Below are 12,124 nucleotides of genomic sequence, written 5' to 3'. Positions count from 1 at the left end.
TCTTTCTGTCACCTATACACGGTGGTGCTTCCTGCCATCACCCAGACAACAAATCTTTACCTGCAAATTATCTACCTTCTCTGTATCCTGGTGTCAAACTGGTGCCTCCTTTTTTCACCCAGTCAACATATCTTTACCCACACAGTACCTACCTTCTCTGCATTGTGTGGTCACGCTGGTGCTTCCTGCTTTTAAGCGGCCATCTTGAGACGGCAGCAGCATCAGCGCAGCTTTCTTTGAAGGCTTGTAAAATCAAAACCGGAGCAGTTATTAAACCTCTTTTCTCAACTTTTAATCAGAAGGGTTCAATCAATGAAGCCGACACAACAAACGCGCTCAGAGGAGATAATGTTTGAAAAAAGGTGACAGGTTTTTACAAAACTTTTGTTTGGAAGGGGTAATTGCCAACTTCCTGTTGATTTTTGCTGAAGGATGTAAATGAATGAAATGTAGGCCTAAGTGAGACCTACATAGAGGTTTTCGTTTCATGTCTCTACTACATTCCTACCGGAAGTTACAAGCAGTTTTGTCAACGTTTTCTTCCTAGGGGCAGTTTTGTCTGTTTTATTCCTTGGGGGCGCTAAAGCGCCATTTTGAGTTTTGGGGTTTGGCTTTTTTATTAGATTGCAATTTTTGCCAGTCCTGACGTGTGTGTCCAGTTTGGTGAGTTTCGAAGAATTTTAAGGGGGTCAAATTACAGCTTTAAAAGGCAAAAATTACATTTTTTAGGAAACTTTTGTTTTGAATGGGTTTTTGCCAACTTCCTGTTGATTTTTGCTGAAGGAGGTCAGTCTATGAAATATAGGTGTAAGTCAGACCTACATAGAGGTTTTTGTTTCATGTCTCTATGACATTCCTAATGGAAGTTACAAGCAGTTTTGTCTGTGTTTTTCCTAGGGGGCGCTAGAGCGCAATTTAGAGTTTTGGTTTTTTGATTAGATCGCAATTTTCGCCAGGCCTGATGTGTGTGTTAAATGCGGTGAATTTTAAAGCATGTTATGGGGGTCAAATTACAGCTCAAAGAGGCGGCGGTATAATAATAATAAAACCTTAGAAATACAATAGGGTCCTCTGTCCTAAAGGGACATTCGCTCCCTAAAAACCTTTAGACTTCCGCAGGGCCGTAGTTTGGGGGCCCCTGCTCTAATGTTGTCCGCTCTTGAATGGGATTTTGCTTAAAATCTCAATTTCCCCTCTGGGATTAATAAAGTATTTGGGATTCTGATTGTTTTTCTCACTCTCACACTCTCACACTCTCTCTCGCACGCACGCACGCACGCACGCACACACGCACGCACGCACGCACGCACGCACACACACACACACACACACACACACACACACACACACACACACACACACAGATCGTAATACAGACAGATTTGTTTTTACAAACACAATATTCTAAATACGGACACAAAATAAAATATGCAAATGTTATACCGACAAACTAGTACACGGGTATTGGATTACAGACGCAGAGATTGAGATAGGCTTTCCGGACTCTTTTACTATGAAACGACGCTGTTGTAACACGTGGCTTGCCATTATTGTCTTGCTGAAATAAGCAGGGGCGTCCATGATAACGTTGCTAGGAAGGCAACATATAATATCATCGCTTACGTGCAGTGATTTCTCCAGATTCCCTGAACCTTTTGATGATATTACAGACAGTAGATGGTGAAATCCCTAAATTCCTCGCAATAGATGGTTGAGAAATGTTCTTAAACTGTTGGACAATTTGCTCCCGCATTTGTTCACAAAGTGATGACCCTCGCCCCATCCTTGTTTGTGAATGACTTGAGCATTTCATGGAAGCTGCTTTTATACCCAATCATGGTACCCACCTGTTCCCAATTAGCCTGTTCACTTGTGGGATGTTCCATATAAGTGTTTGATGAGCATTCCTCAACTTTCTCAGTCCTTTTTGCCACTTGTGCTAGCTTTTTTGAAAAATGTTGCGGCCATCAAATTCCAAATGAGCTAATATTTGAAAAAAAAAAAAAAAAATTCAGTTTGAACGTTAAATATCTTGTCTTTGCAGTCTATTCAATTGAATATAAGTTGAAAATTATTTGCAGATTATTATATTCTGTTTTTATTTACCATTTACGCAATGCGCTAAACTTCACTGGTTTTGGGTTTTGTACATGAATACTTCCATACTTAGTGCCTGATGCTCTCACGCGACTCTCAAGTCTTTCAACAGGTCTGCAATGTCTATCTGGGGCCCCCTGCTCACGTCCGAGCGCAGCGCGCTCTGCAGGCGGCCGCTCGCTCGCTTGAGCGACGCTAACGGGACATTTTCCCCGCGAGCGCAGAGGAGCACCTCGTTCACCTCCCCGTCGATCGCCCTGAAGAGGATCGTCGGGAACACGCGGCTCACACGCTCCAGCACGACTTTCCTCAAGGCGGAGTCTCGGCACACAAGGTTAAGTATGAAAACACCTGGGGGCCAGAGGGAGGTATGAAGTTGCTCGCATTTTTCATGGTTGTTAAAAACGTAAAGCGTACCTTTAGGGGTTAGAAGGCGACTGACTTGGTGCAATACGGCGTTTTCTACAAAGGCAGCAGGCGGACAGCTCATACCCACCGTGCTGTCTTTGTTGTCCACGTCGAACATGATGGCGTCAAAAAAGCGTCCGCCTGTGTTTAAAAGAAGAAGAAAATCTACAGCCTGGTCTAGCTCTGTATTGTTTACATCCCGCCATTAACCTTCTTTTTCCAAGGCACAGATGCGTTCCAGGCCGTCTCCGAGCGTGACGGTCAGGTGATCGTCGGGTCGAAAGCAGAACCACTCCTTGGCCACTTCCAGCACCGCTGGATCCAGTTCCACCACCTCCACAGAAACACCGGGTACAAAGTCCCGCAGGAACTGAGGCAGGCCTCCTCCTCCCAGACCCACCAGGAGCACCGACACAGGGACATCTACGGAGTTGAGTCGAGTTGAGTTTATTTGGAACATGCATGCATACAACATGATACATCACAATTTCCAGTTTCTCTTTTCAACATGTTTGAAAAGGAGTAGGAAGAAGCAGAACTTATTTAATTCTACTCCTTTTCTTTGACATAACAGTTGCTAAAACATTTGTCCACTTGGTGTTCTCAATTTATTCACAATATACTTAAACTTCCTTTTTATTGTCATTCAAATTTGAACTTTACAGCACAGATAAGAATGACATTTCGTTGCATAAGCTCATGGTAGTGCAGGATAAAAAAGCAATAAGGTACATATATAATTAAATAGATATAAATAATATATAAATATATATATATAATAAATAAATATATATATAAATAAATAAATAGATTACTGTAAAGATAAATATATTCCACTTTTTTCACCAACTGAGAAGGTGCCTGGTATGTTAACGTAACATATTATGGTAAGAGTCTTTCAAATAACTATAACATATAGAAAATGCTATACCTTTACCAAACAATCTGTCACTCCTAATAGATGAATCCCATGAAATCTTACGTGAATGAGCTAAATAATATTATTTTATATTTTACAGTAATCTACGTCCCCATCCTCACCTATGGTCATGAGCTTTGGGTCATGACCGAAAGGATAAGATCACGGGTACAAGCGGCCGAAATGAGTTTCCTCCGCCGGGTGGCGGGGCTCTCCCTTAGAGATAGGGTGAGAAGCTCTGCCATCCGGGAGGAGCTCACCGTAAATCCGCTGCTCCTCCACATCGAGAGGAGCCAGATGAGGTGGTTCGGGCATCTGGTCAGGATGCCACCCGAACGCCTCCCTAGGGAGGTGTTTAGGGCATGTCCAGCTGGTAGGAGGCCACGGGGAAGACCCAGGACACGTTGGGAAGACTATGTCTCCCGGCTGGCCTGGGAACGCCTCGGGATCCCCCGGGAAGAGCTAGACGAAGTGGCTGGAGATAGGGAAGTCTGGGCTTCCCTGCTTAGGCTGCTGCCCCCGCGACCCGACCTCGGATAAGCGGAAGATGATGGATGGATGGATGGATAAAATACCCTGGAAAAATAAAATAATCCAGGCAACCCTGCCTGGTTGCCTGGATTTCGGACTACCTCACCGACAGGCCACAGTACGTCAGACTGAAGGACATCACGTCTGACACTGTGATCAGCAGCACCCTAGCACCGCAGGGAACGGTGCTTGCCCCTCTTCTCTTCACCCTGTACACCGCTGACTTCTGCTACAACTCAGAGCTGTGTCACATCCAGAAGTACGCGGATGACACAGCCATCGTCGGGTGCATCAGGGACGGCAGAGAGGAGGAGTTTCGGAACCTGGTGAGGGACTTTGTTGTGTGGTGCCACACGAACCTCTTGCAGCTCAATCCATCAAAGTACAAGGAGCTGGTCATTGACTTTGGGAGGTCGAGTCCACGGTCACAACCTATTGTGATCGAGGGAGTTGAGGTACAGACCGTGGACTCATTCAAGTACCTCGGCGTTTGGGTGGACAATAAGCTGGACTGGACTGTTAACACGGACCACCAGTACAAGAAAGGACAGAGCAGGCTGTACTTCCTCAGGAGACTGCACTCCTTCAACATTTGTAGAAAACTCCTGTGGATGTACTACCAGTCTGTGGTTGGCAGTGTTCTGTTCTACATGGTAGTGTGCTGGGGGGGCAGTACATCTAAGAAGGACAGCTCCAGACTTGAGAAACTGATCAGGCGGGCCGGTTCTACAATGGGAATGAAACTGGACTCACTGGTGACGGTGGCAGAGAAGAGGACTGTTGACAAACTAGTGAGCATCCTGGATGATGCCAGTCACCCTCTGCATAGCGTTATCAGTAGCCAGAGGAGCCTGTTCAGTGCTAGACTGCTTCATCCCAAGTGCAGGACTAATAGACTCAAAAACTCCTTTGTCCCACACGCCATTAGACTGTACAACTCCTCTTTGGGGCGGGGGGCCGGGGGTACAAAGATGACAGGGGATGCAAAACAATAACAGTGCAATACGTTTTCATAACATGGTCACTACTGCCTACTTTGTCTTGTTATATTCTTATTTCACTGTTATATTGCTTTTTATTTTTTATTCATACTGTAATATTTCTCTATTTTGTTTCCATTTAAACCCCCATTATTTACTTTTTTAAAATTGATTTCAACTCTGTACACTGCTGCTGGAATTTTTATTTTCCTGAAGGAACTCTCCTGAAGGAATCAATAAAGTACTATCTATCTATCTATTTATGTGTTAATACTTTCACACATAAGTTGCTCCTGAGTATAAGTTGCACCCCTGGCCAAAATATGAAAAAAACTGCGACTTATAGTCCGAAAAAATACGGTATATGATAGGAATAGCCGATTAATGCCTTTTAACGTCGATCAAAAATGGCTTATACAGTATTTATTTATAGTCCCACGGCTGACCAGCGGCAAGAAGCTAATTTATTATAGAACCACTTCTCTTAATCACATCCATCACAGCAAATAGCATCTGAAGTATCATTATTAAGTATCATTATTAGAGGTGTCCGATATTATCGGCCGATAAATGCTTTAAAACATAATATCAGAAAATATCATATCGGTTTCAAAATTATCAGTATAAGTTTCAAAAAGTAAAATATAGGACTTTTAAAAACGCCACTGTGTACACGAGCGTCGGATAACATATAGGGCAGGGCGCCAATAAACCTTAAAGGCACTGCCTTTGCGTGCCGACCAAGTCATATAATATCTGCGGCTTTTCACATCCACACAACTGAATGCAACGCATACTTGGTCAACAGCCATACAGGTCACACTGAGGGTGGCCGCATAAACAACTTTAACACTGTTACAAATATGCGCCACACTGTGAACCCACACCAAACAAGAATGACAAAAAACATTTTGGGAGAACATCCGTACCGTAACAACATAAACACACCCAGAATCCCTTGCAGCACTAACTCTTACGGGACGCTACAATATACACCCCCCCGCTACCCACCACCTCAACCTGCTCATGCTCTCTCAGGGAAACCATGTCCCAAATTCCAAGCTGCTGTTTTGAGGCATGTGAAAAAAATAATGCACTTCGTGACTATAATAATAAATATGGCAGTGCCATGTTGGCATTTTTTTCCATAACTTGAGTTGATTTATCATGGAAAACCTTGTTACATTGTTAATGCATCCAGTGGGGCATCACAACAAAATTAGGCATAATAATGTGTTAATTGCACGACTGTATGTATCGGTTGATAATCAGTATTGGTAATTAAAAGTTGAACAATATCGGAATATCGGAGATCGGCAAAAAAGCAATTATCGGACATCCCTAATCATTATCACTGAAGGACAAGCATTAACATTTTACACACCAAGATAGGGTTTTACGGTATACCAATACTGGTATATTATCGTGGTACTAATGATTCAAAAATGGTACTATACCAGTTCTGTCTATCTGTGTTGGCCCTGCGATGAGGTGGTGACTTGTCCAGGGAGTAATCCGCCTTCCGCCTGAATACAGCTGAGATAAACTTGAAATTGCATGCCTTGTGAACTTAAATCGTATCCATTATTGCAACAAATATAACAGTATATTATCATATTTTCAAAACATTGATTGTCTAAATAAAACTAAAAACTTAAATATCTGCTTGACTTAGGATTTTACAGCGAACTAACCATTAAATCAATAAAAATTACAAAACATTTTACGGTGTTCTTTACAGCATATTACTGTAAATAAATAAAAAAACTACCAGGTCTTTGTGTTAAAATTATGTTGATTTAACTGCCAGTTTTGACTGTAAAATATATGGTTGTTGTTTTTAACGGTGTATTGCTGTAAATAGAAAGACGGTACAGTTGTTTTTACGGTAGAAAAACTGGCAGTAAGTTGGCACAATAAAAAAATTACTTGTACTGTGTTTCCATTAACAATATAATGTTGTAAAAAACAATGTAAATTTAACAGTAAAATTCCGGCAACTAAGCTGTCATATTTTTCCCTAAAAAAATAACATAAAACAGTGGTATTGTTTTTTCCATTTACCATAAAATGTTTTAAAAAAAATAAAAGAACAATACATTTTATAGTACAATTTTGTAAATGTGAAGTTTTTACTGTAAAATCGACAGTCTACTTTAAACAATTTATATAAGTAATAATAAAATCCAGAGGCAAGTTCATACATTATTCACTGTTACAAGCAGCCCTCTGATGGCAGCCATAACTGCCATGTGGCCCTCAATGAAAACCAATTTGACATCCATGAGCTAAACATCCATCCATCCATTTTCTACCGTTCGTCCCTTTTCGAGGTCGCGGGGGGTGCTGGAGCCTATCCCAGCTGCATTCAGCCAGAAAGCAGGGTATACCCTGGACAAGTCACCAGCAAAATACAGTAGATTGGAAACCATTACTTTGCAACAGCCAGCAGAGGGCGCACTTAACTCGACCCCATCTTAAAAACAAAGTAAATAGGAAGAACATAATGTTTAGTCCAGGGCCATTTGAACTACAAACAAGAGGGATTGATTAATTTTGATTGACTTAATGATGTTCAGCAAAAAAGTATTAATTCTAACAACTTGTGCCAATTGTCAAAAGGTGAGGTCGAGTGTGAGTGTGTGTTGACGTGTACCTTTGTCGTTCTCCATGTCCAAGTCCAGCATGGCGAGGCCAGCGACCATAACTTGATGGTGAGTGCAGCACAGGAAGCCGCTGTGCACTGACAGAGAGGACGACGGCGGCGCCGCCGAGGATTGTTTGCTTTTCTTTTTGCTCTTCTTCTTGTGACTGGATGCTGGCGGAACAGAAACGTTTTTGTTTTTTAAAACATGCATGTTTTTAATTGTTGGAAGTTCATATCAACACCAAACTTCACTATGCAGTGTTATTGTCTAAGTATAACACTTGTTTAAATACGAGAGGAATTATCTAACTCACAGGTGTCAAAAGTGCTCATTGCTCAAAAAAATCATGAATTAATAAAATCACTGTTATTATTAATTATTGACCCACTTAAGACTCCAATTACTTCACATCAAATATTGCACTTTGAAATATTATTTTGTGTTTGCATGTATAAAAACATTTTCTTTGGCAAAAACGGCATAAAACAAACATAGCATAAAAAATATAAAAATGTATCGTCGACTGATGGATCTGAAGTTTATCTGGAGACTTTAGTGTTGAAAGTAAGAAAAACATTTATACTTTATTTTAACATTTTATCACTGGGGCTACTTTGGATCTCCAAGATTTTTTTGGCATTTTTTATTAACTGTTATTGCTTAAAAAATAAGAATACATTGAAATTAATGGTGTTATAAATTATTGACCCATTTAAGACTCCCATTAGTTCACAATAAATATTCCACATTGAAATATTTTAAAGGGAAAGTATTGCATATTTTGTGTTTTGGTCATACATTTTATTTTTATTTTTTTTTACAAAAAGGGCATAAAACAAAAAAAGCATAAAAAATAATAAAAATGTATAGTCGACTGATAAGACATGAAGTTCATAACATTTTTATTAGTGGGGCTACTTTGGATCCCCAAGATTTTTTGTGGATTTGTTTTTAAACTGTCATTGCTTAAAAATTAAGAATACATTGAAATTAATTGTGTTATAAATTATTGAACCATTTAAGACTCCAAATTATTTCACATTAAATATTCCGCTTTCAAATATATTACAGGGAAAATATTGCATATTTCGTGTTTTGGTCATAAAAAACGTTAGTTTTTTTTGACAAAAAGGGCATAAAACAAACAATAGCATAAAAAATTATAAAAATGGATAGTCTACTGATAAGAAATGAAGTGAAGTGAATTGAAGTGAATTATATTTATATAGCGCTTTTTCTCTAGTGACTCAAAGCGCTTTACAAAGTGAAACCTAATATCTAATTTTTACATTTAAACCAGTGTGGGTGGCACTGGGAGCAGGTGGGTAAAGTGTCTTGCCCAAGGACACAACGGCAATGACTAGGATGGCGGTAGGGAGGATCGAACCTGCAACCCTCAAGTTGCTGGCACAGCCGCTATACCAACTGAGCTATACCAACGTCATAAAAATAATAAAAACGTATAGTCGACTGATAAGACATGAAGTTCATAACATTTTTATTAGTGGGCTACTTTAGATCCTCAAGATTTTTTGTGGATTGTTTTTTTAAACTGTCATTGCTTAAAAATTAACAATACATTGAAATCAATGGTATTATAAATGATTGACCCATTTAAGACTCCCATTATTTCACATGAAATATTCCCCATGAAAAATATTTTACAGGGGAAAATACTGCATATTTCGTGTTTTGGTCATAAAAAACGTTTGTTTTGTTTTTTTGACAAAAAGGGCATTAAACAAACATAGCATAACAAAATAATAAAAATGTATAGTCGACTGATAAGACATGGAGTTCATAACATTTTTATTAGTGGGGCTACTTTGGATCCTCAAGATTTTTTGAGGATTTTTTTTTAAACGGTCATTGCTTAAAAATTAACAATACATTGAAATTATTGGTGTTATAAATTATTGACCCATTTAAGACTCCCATTATTTCACATTAAATATTCCCCGTGAAAACTATTTTACGGAGAAAATATTGAATATTTTCTGTTTTCGTCATAAAAAACTGTTTGTTTGTTTTTTTACAAAAAAGGCAACAAAGATAGCTTAAAAATAATAAACATGTATGGACGACTGATAGATCTGAAGTTCATCTAGAGACTTTGGTGTTGAAAGTAACATAGAAAAACATTTATATTTTATTTAAAAATGTTTAATAGTGGGGATTTTTTGTGGATTTTTTTTTAAACTGTCATTGCTTAAAAATTAACAATACATTGAAATTAATGGTATTATAAATTATTGACCAATTTAAGACTCCCATCATTTCACATGAAATATTCCCCATGAAAAATATTTTACAGGGAAAAAAATATTGCATATTTTGTGTTTTGGTCATAAAAAACGTTTGTTTGTTTTTTTGACAAAAAGGGCATAAAACAAACATAGCATAAAAAATAAAAATTGTTTTATTGTCGACTGATAAGACATGGAGTTCATAACATTTTTATTAGTGGGGCTACTTTAGATCCTCAAGAATTTTGAGGATTTTTTTTAAACTGTCATTGCTTAAAAATTAACAATACATTGAAATTATTGGTGTTATAAATTATTGACCCATTTAAGACTCCCATTAATTCACATTAAATATTCCCCACGAAAAATATTTTACGGAGAAAATATTGAATATTTTCTGTTTTCGTCATAAAAAACTGTTTGTTTTTTTACAAAAAAGGCAACAAACATAGCTTAAAAATAATAAACATGTATGGACGACTGATAGATCTGAAGTTCATCTAGAGACTTTGGTGTTGAAAGTAACAAAGAAAAACATTTATATTTTATTTAAACATTTTTAATAGTGGGTATTTTTTTTTTTTTAAACTGTCATTGCTTAAAAGTTAACAGTACATTGAAATTAATGGTGTTATAAAGTATTGACCAATTTAAGACTCATTATTTCACATTAAATATTTCACTTTGAAATATTTTAATGGAAAATATTGCTTATTTCGTGTTTTGGTCATAAAAAACGTTTAGGTTTTTTGGGGACAAAAAGGGCATAAAACAAACAAAGCATAAAAAATAAAAAAAATGTATAGTCGACTGATAAGACATGGAGTTTATAACATTTTTATTAGTGGGCTACTTTAGATCCTCAAGATTTTTTGAGGATTTTTTTTAAACTGTCATTGCTTAAAAATTAACAATACATTGAAATTATTGGTGTTATAAATTATTGACCCATTTAAGACTCCCATTATTTCACATTAAATATTCCCCATGAAAAATATTTTACGGAGAAAATATTGAATATTTTCTGTTTTCGTCATAAAAAACTGTTTGTTTGTTTTTTACAAAAAAGGCAACAAACATAGCTTAAAAATAATAAACATGTATGGACGACTGATAGATCTGAAGTTCATCTAGTGACTTTGGTGTTGAAAGTAATAAAGAAAAACATGTATATTTTATTCAAAAATGTTTAACAGTGGGGATTTTTTGTGGATTTTTTTTTTAAACTGTCATTGCTTAAAAATGAAGTATACATTGAAATGAATGGTATTATAAATTATTAACCCATTTAAGACTCCCATTATTTCACATTAAATATTCCGCTTTGAAATATTTTACAGGGAAAGTATTGCATATTTCGTGTTTTGGTCATAAAAAACGTTTTGTTTGTTTTTTTGACAAAAAGGGCATAAAACAAACATAGCATAAAAAATAATAAAAATGTATTCTGATAAGACATGGAGTTCATAACATTTTTATTAGTGGGGCTACTTTAGATCCTCAAGATTTTTTGTGGATTTTTTTTTTTTAAACGGTCATTGCTTAAAAAAATTGAATACATTGAAATTAATGGTGTTATAAATTATTGACCCATTTAAGACTCCCATTATTTCACATTAAATATTCCCCTTTTGAATATTTTACGGGGAAAATATTGCATATTTTGTGTTTTTGTCATAAAAACGGTTAGTTTTAACAAAAAAGGCATAAAACATAGCTTAAAAAATGATAAACATGTATAGTCGACTTATAGATTTGAAGTTCATCTAGAGACTTTAGTGTTGAAAGTAACAAAGAAAAACATTTATATTTTAACATTTTTATTAGTGGGGCTGTTTTGGATCACCAAGATTTTTTGTGGATTTTTTTTTCAAACATCCATTGCTTTAAAATTGATAATAGATTGAAATTAACCGTGTTATAAATTATTGCCCCATTTAAGACTCCCATTATTTCACATTAAATATTCCCCTTTGAAATATTTTACAGGGAACATGTTTTTTTAAGTGAGTACAGCTGCAAATTAAGCCACCATAGAGCAAAATAAAGTTGTAGCAAACCTTAATTTTTCCTACAAAATCAACAAGAAAGTCTGTGTTTCCAGAGTGTCACTGAATGCACCACCCTGCTACAAGTTTAGTCAAACAATCAAGGCTATTAACTAGGGGTTCCTGTCTGATATAAAAATAACAAGCGTCGGATTATATAAGCATGCATCTGAAATATCCAGCAGTCCTGCGGCGTGTTTACTTGTGCTTTTTCAACGCTTTGGGTTGCCCTCCCCTGCTTAAACTC

The 12,124-nt window shown here is 37.2% G+C and overlaps 1 protein-coding gene across 4 annotated transcripts in view; it reads right to left on the bottom strand.

Moving 5' to 3' along the window:
• Window positions 1–267: 267 nt before the first annotated feature.
• mettl13 (methyltransferase 13, eEF1A lysine and N-terminal methyltransferase) overlaps window positions 268–12,124 on the bottom strand; it is a 76,352-nt gene continuing 64,495 nt past the window's right edge. For all 4 annotated transcript variants that reach the window (XM_061888450.1, XM_061888452.1, XM_061888449.1 and 1 more), the window contains exons 6-9: window positions 7,592–7,753; window positions 2,716–2,928; window positions 2,515–2,646; window positions 268–2,448 (exon numbers count right to left, since the gene is read on the bottom strand). In XM_061888450.1, the coding sequence (XP_061744434.1) occupies window positions 2,183–2,448; window positions 2,515–2,646; window positions 2,716–2,928; window positions 7,592–7,753 (773 nt within the window). In that variant the 3' untranslated portion in view covers window positions 268–2,182. The remainder of the gene's footprint in view (window positions 2,449–2,514; window positions 2,647–2,715; window positions 2,929–7,591; window positions 7,754–12,124) is intronic.

The sequence above is a fragment of the Nerophis ophidion genome, linkage group LG26 (assembly GCF_033978795.1).
Source record: "Nerophis ophidion isolate RoL-2023_Sa linkage group LG26, RoL_Noph_v1.0, whole genome shotgun sequence".
Lineage (NCBI taxonomy): Eukaryota > Metazoa > Chordata > Actinopteri > Syngnathiformes > Syngnathidae > Nerophis > Nerophis ophidion.
Note: the sequence above shows the minus strand (reverse complement) of the source record. Positions and strands in the feature narration are given on the sequence as shown.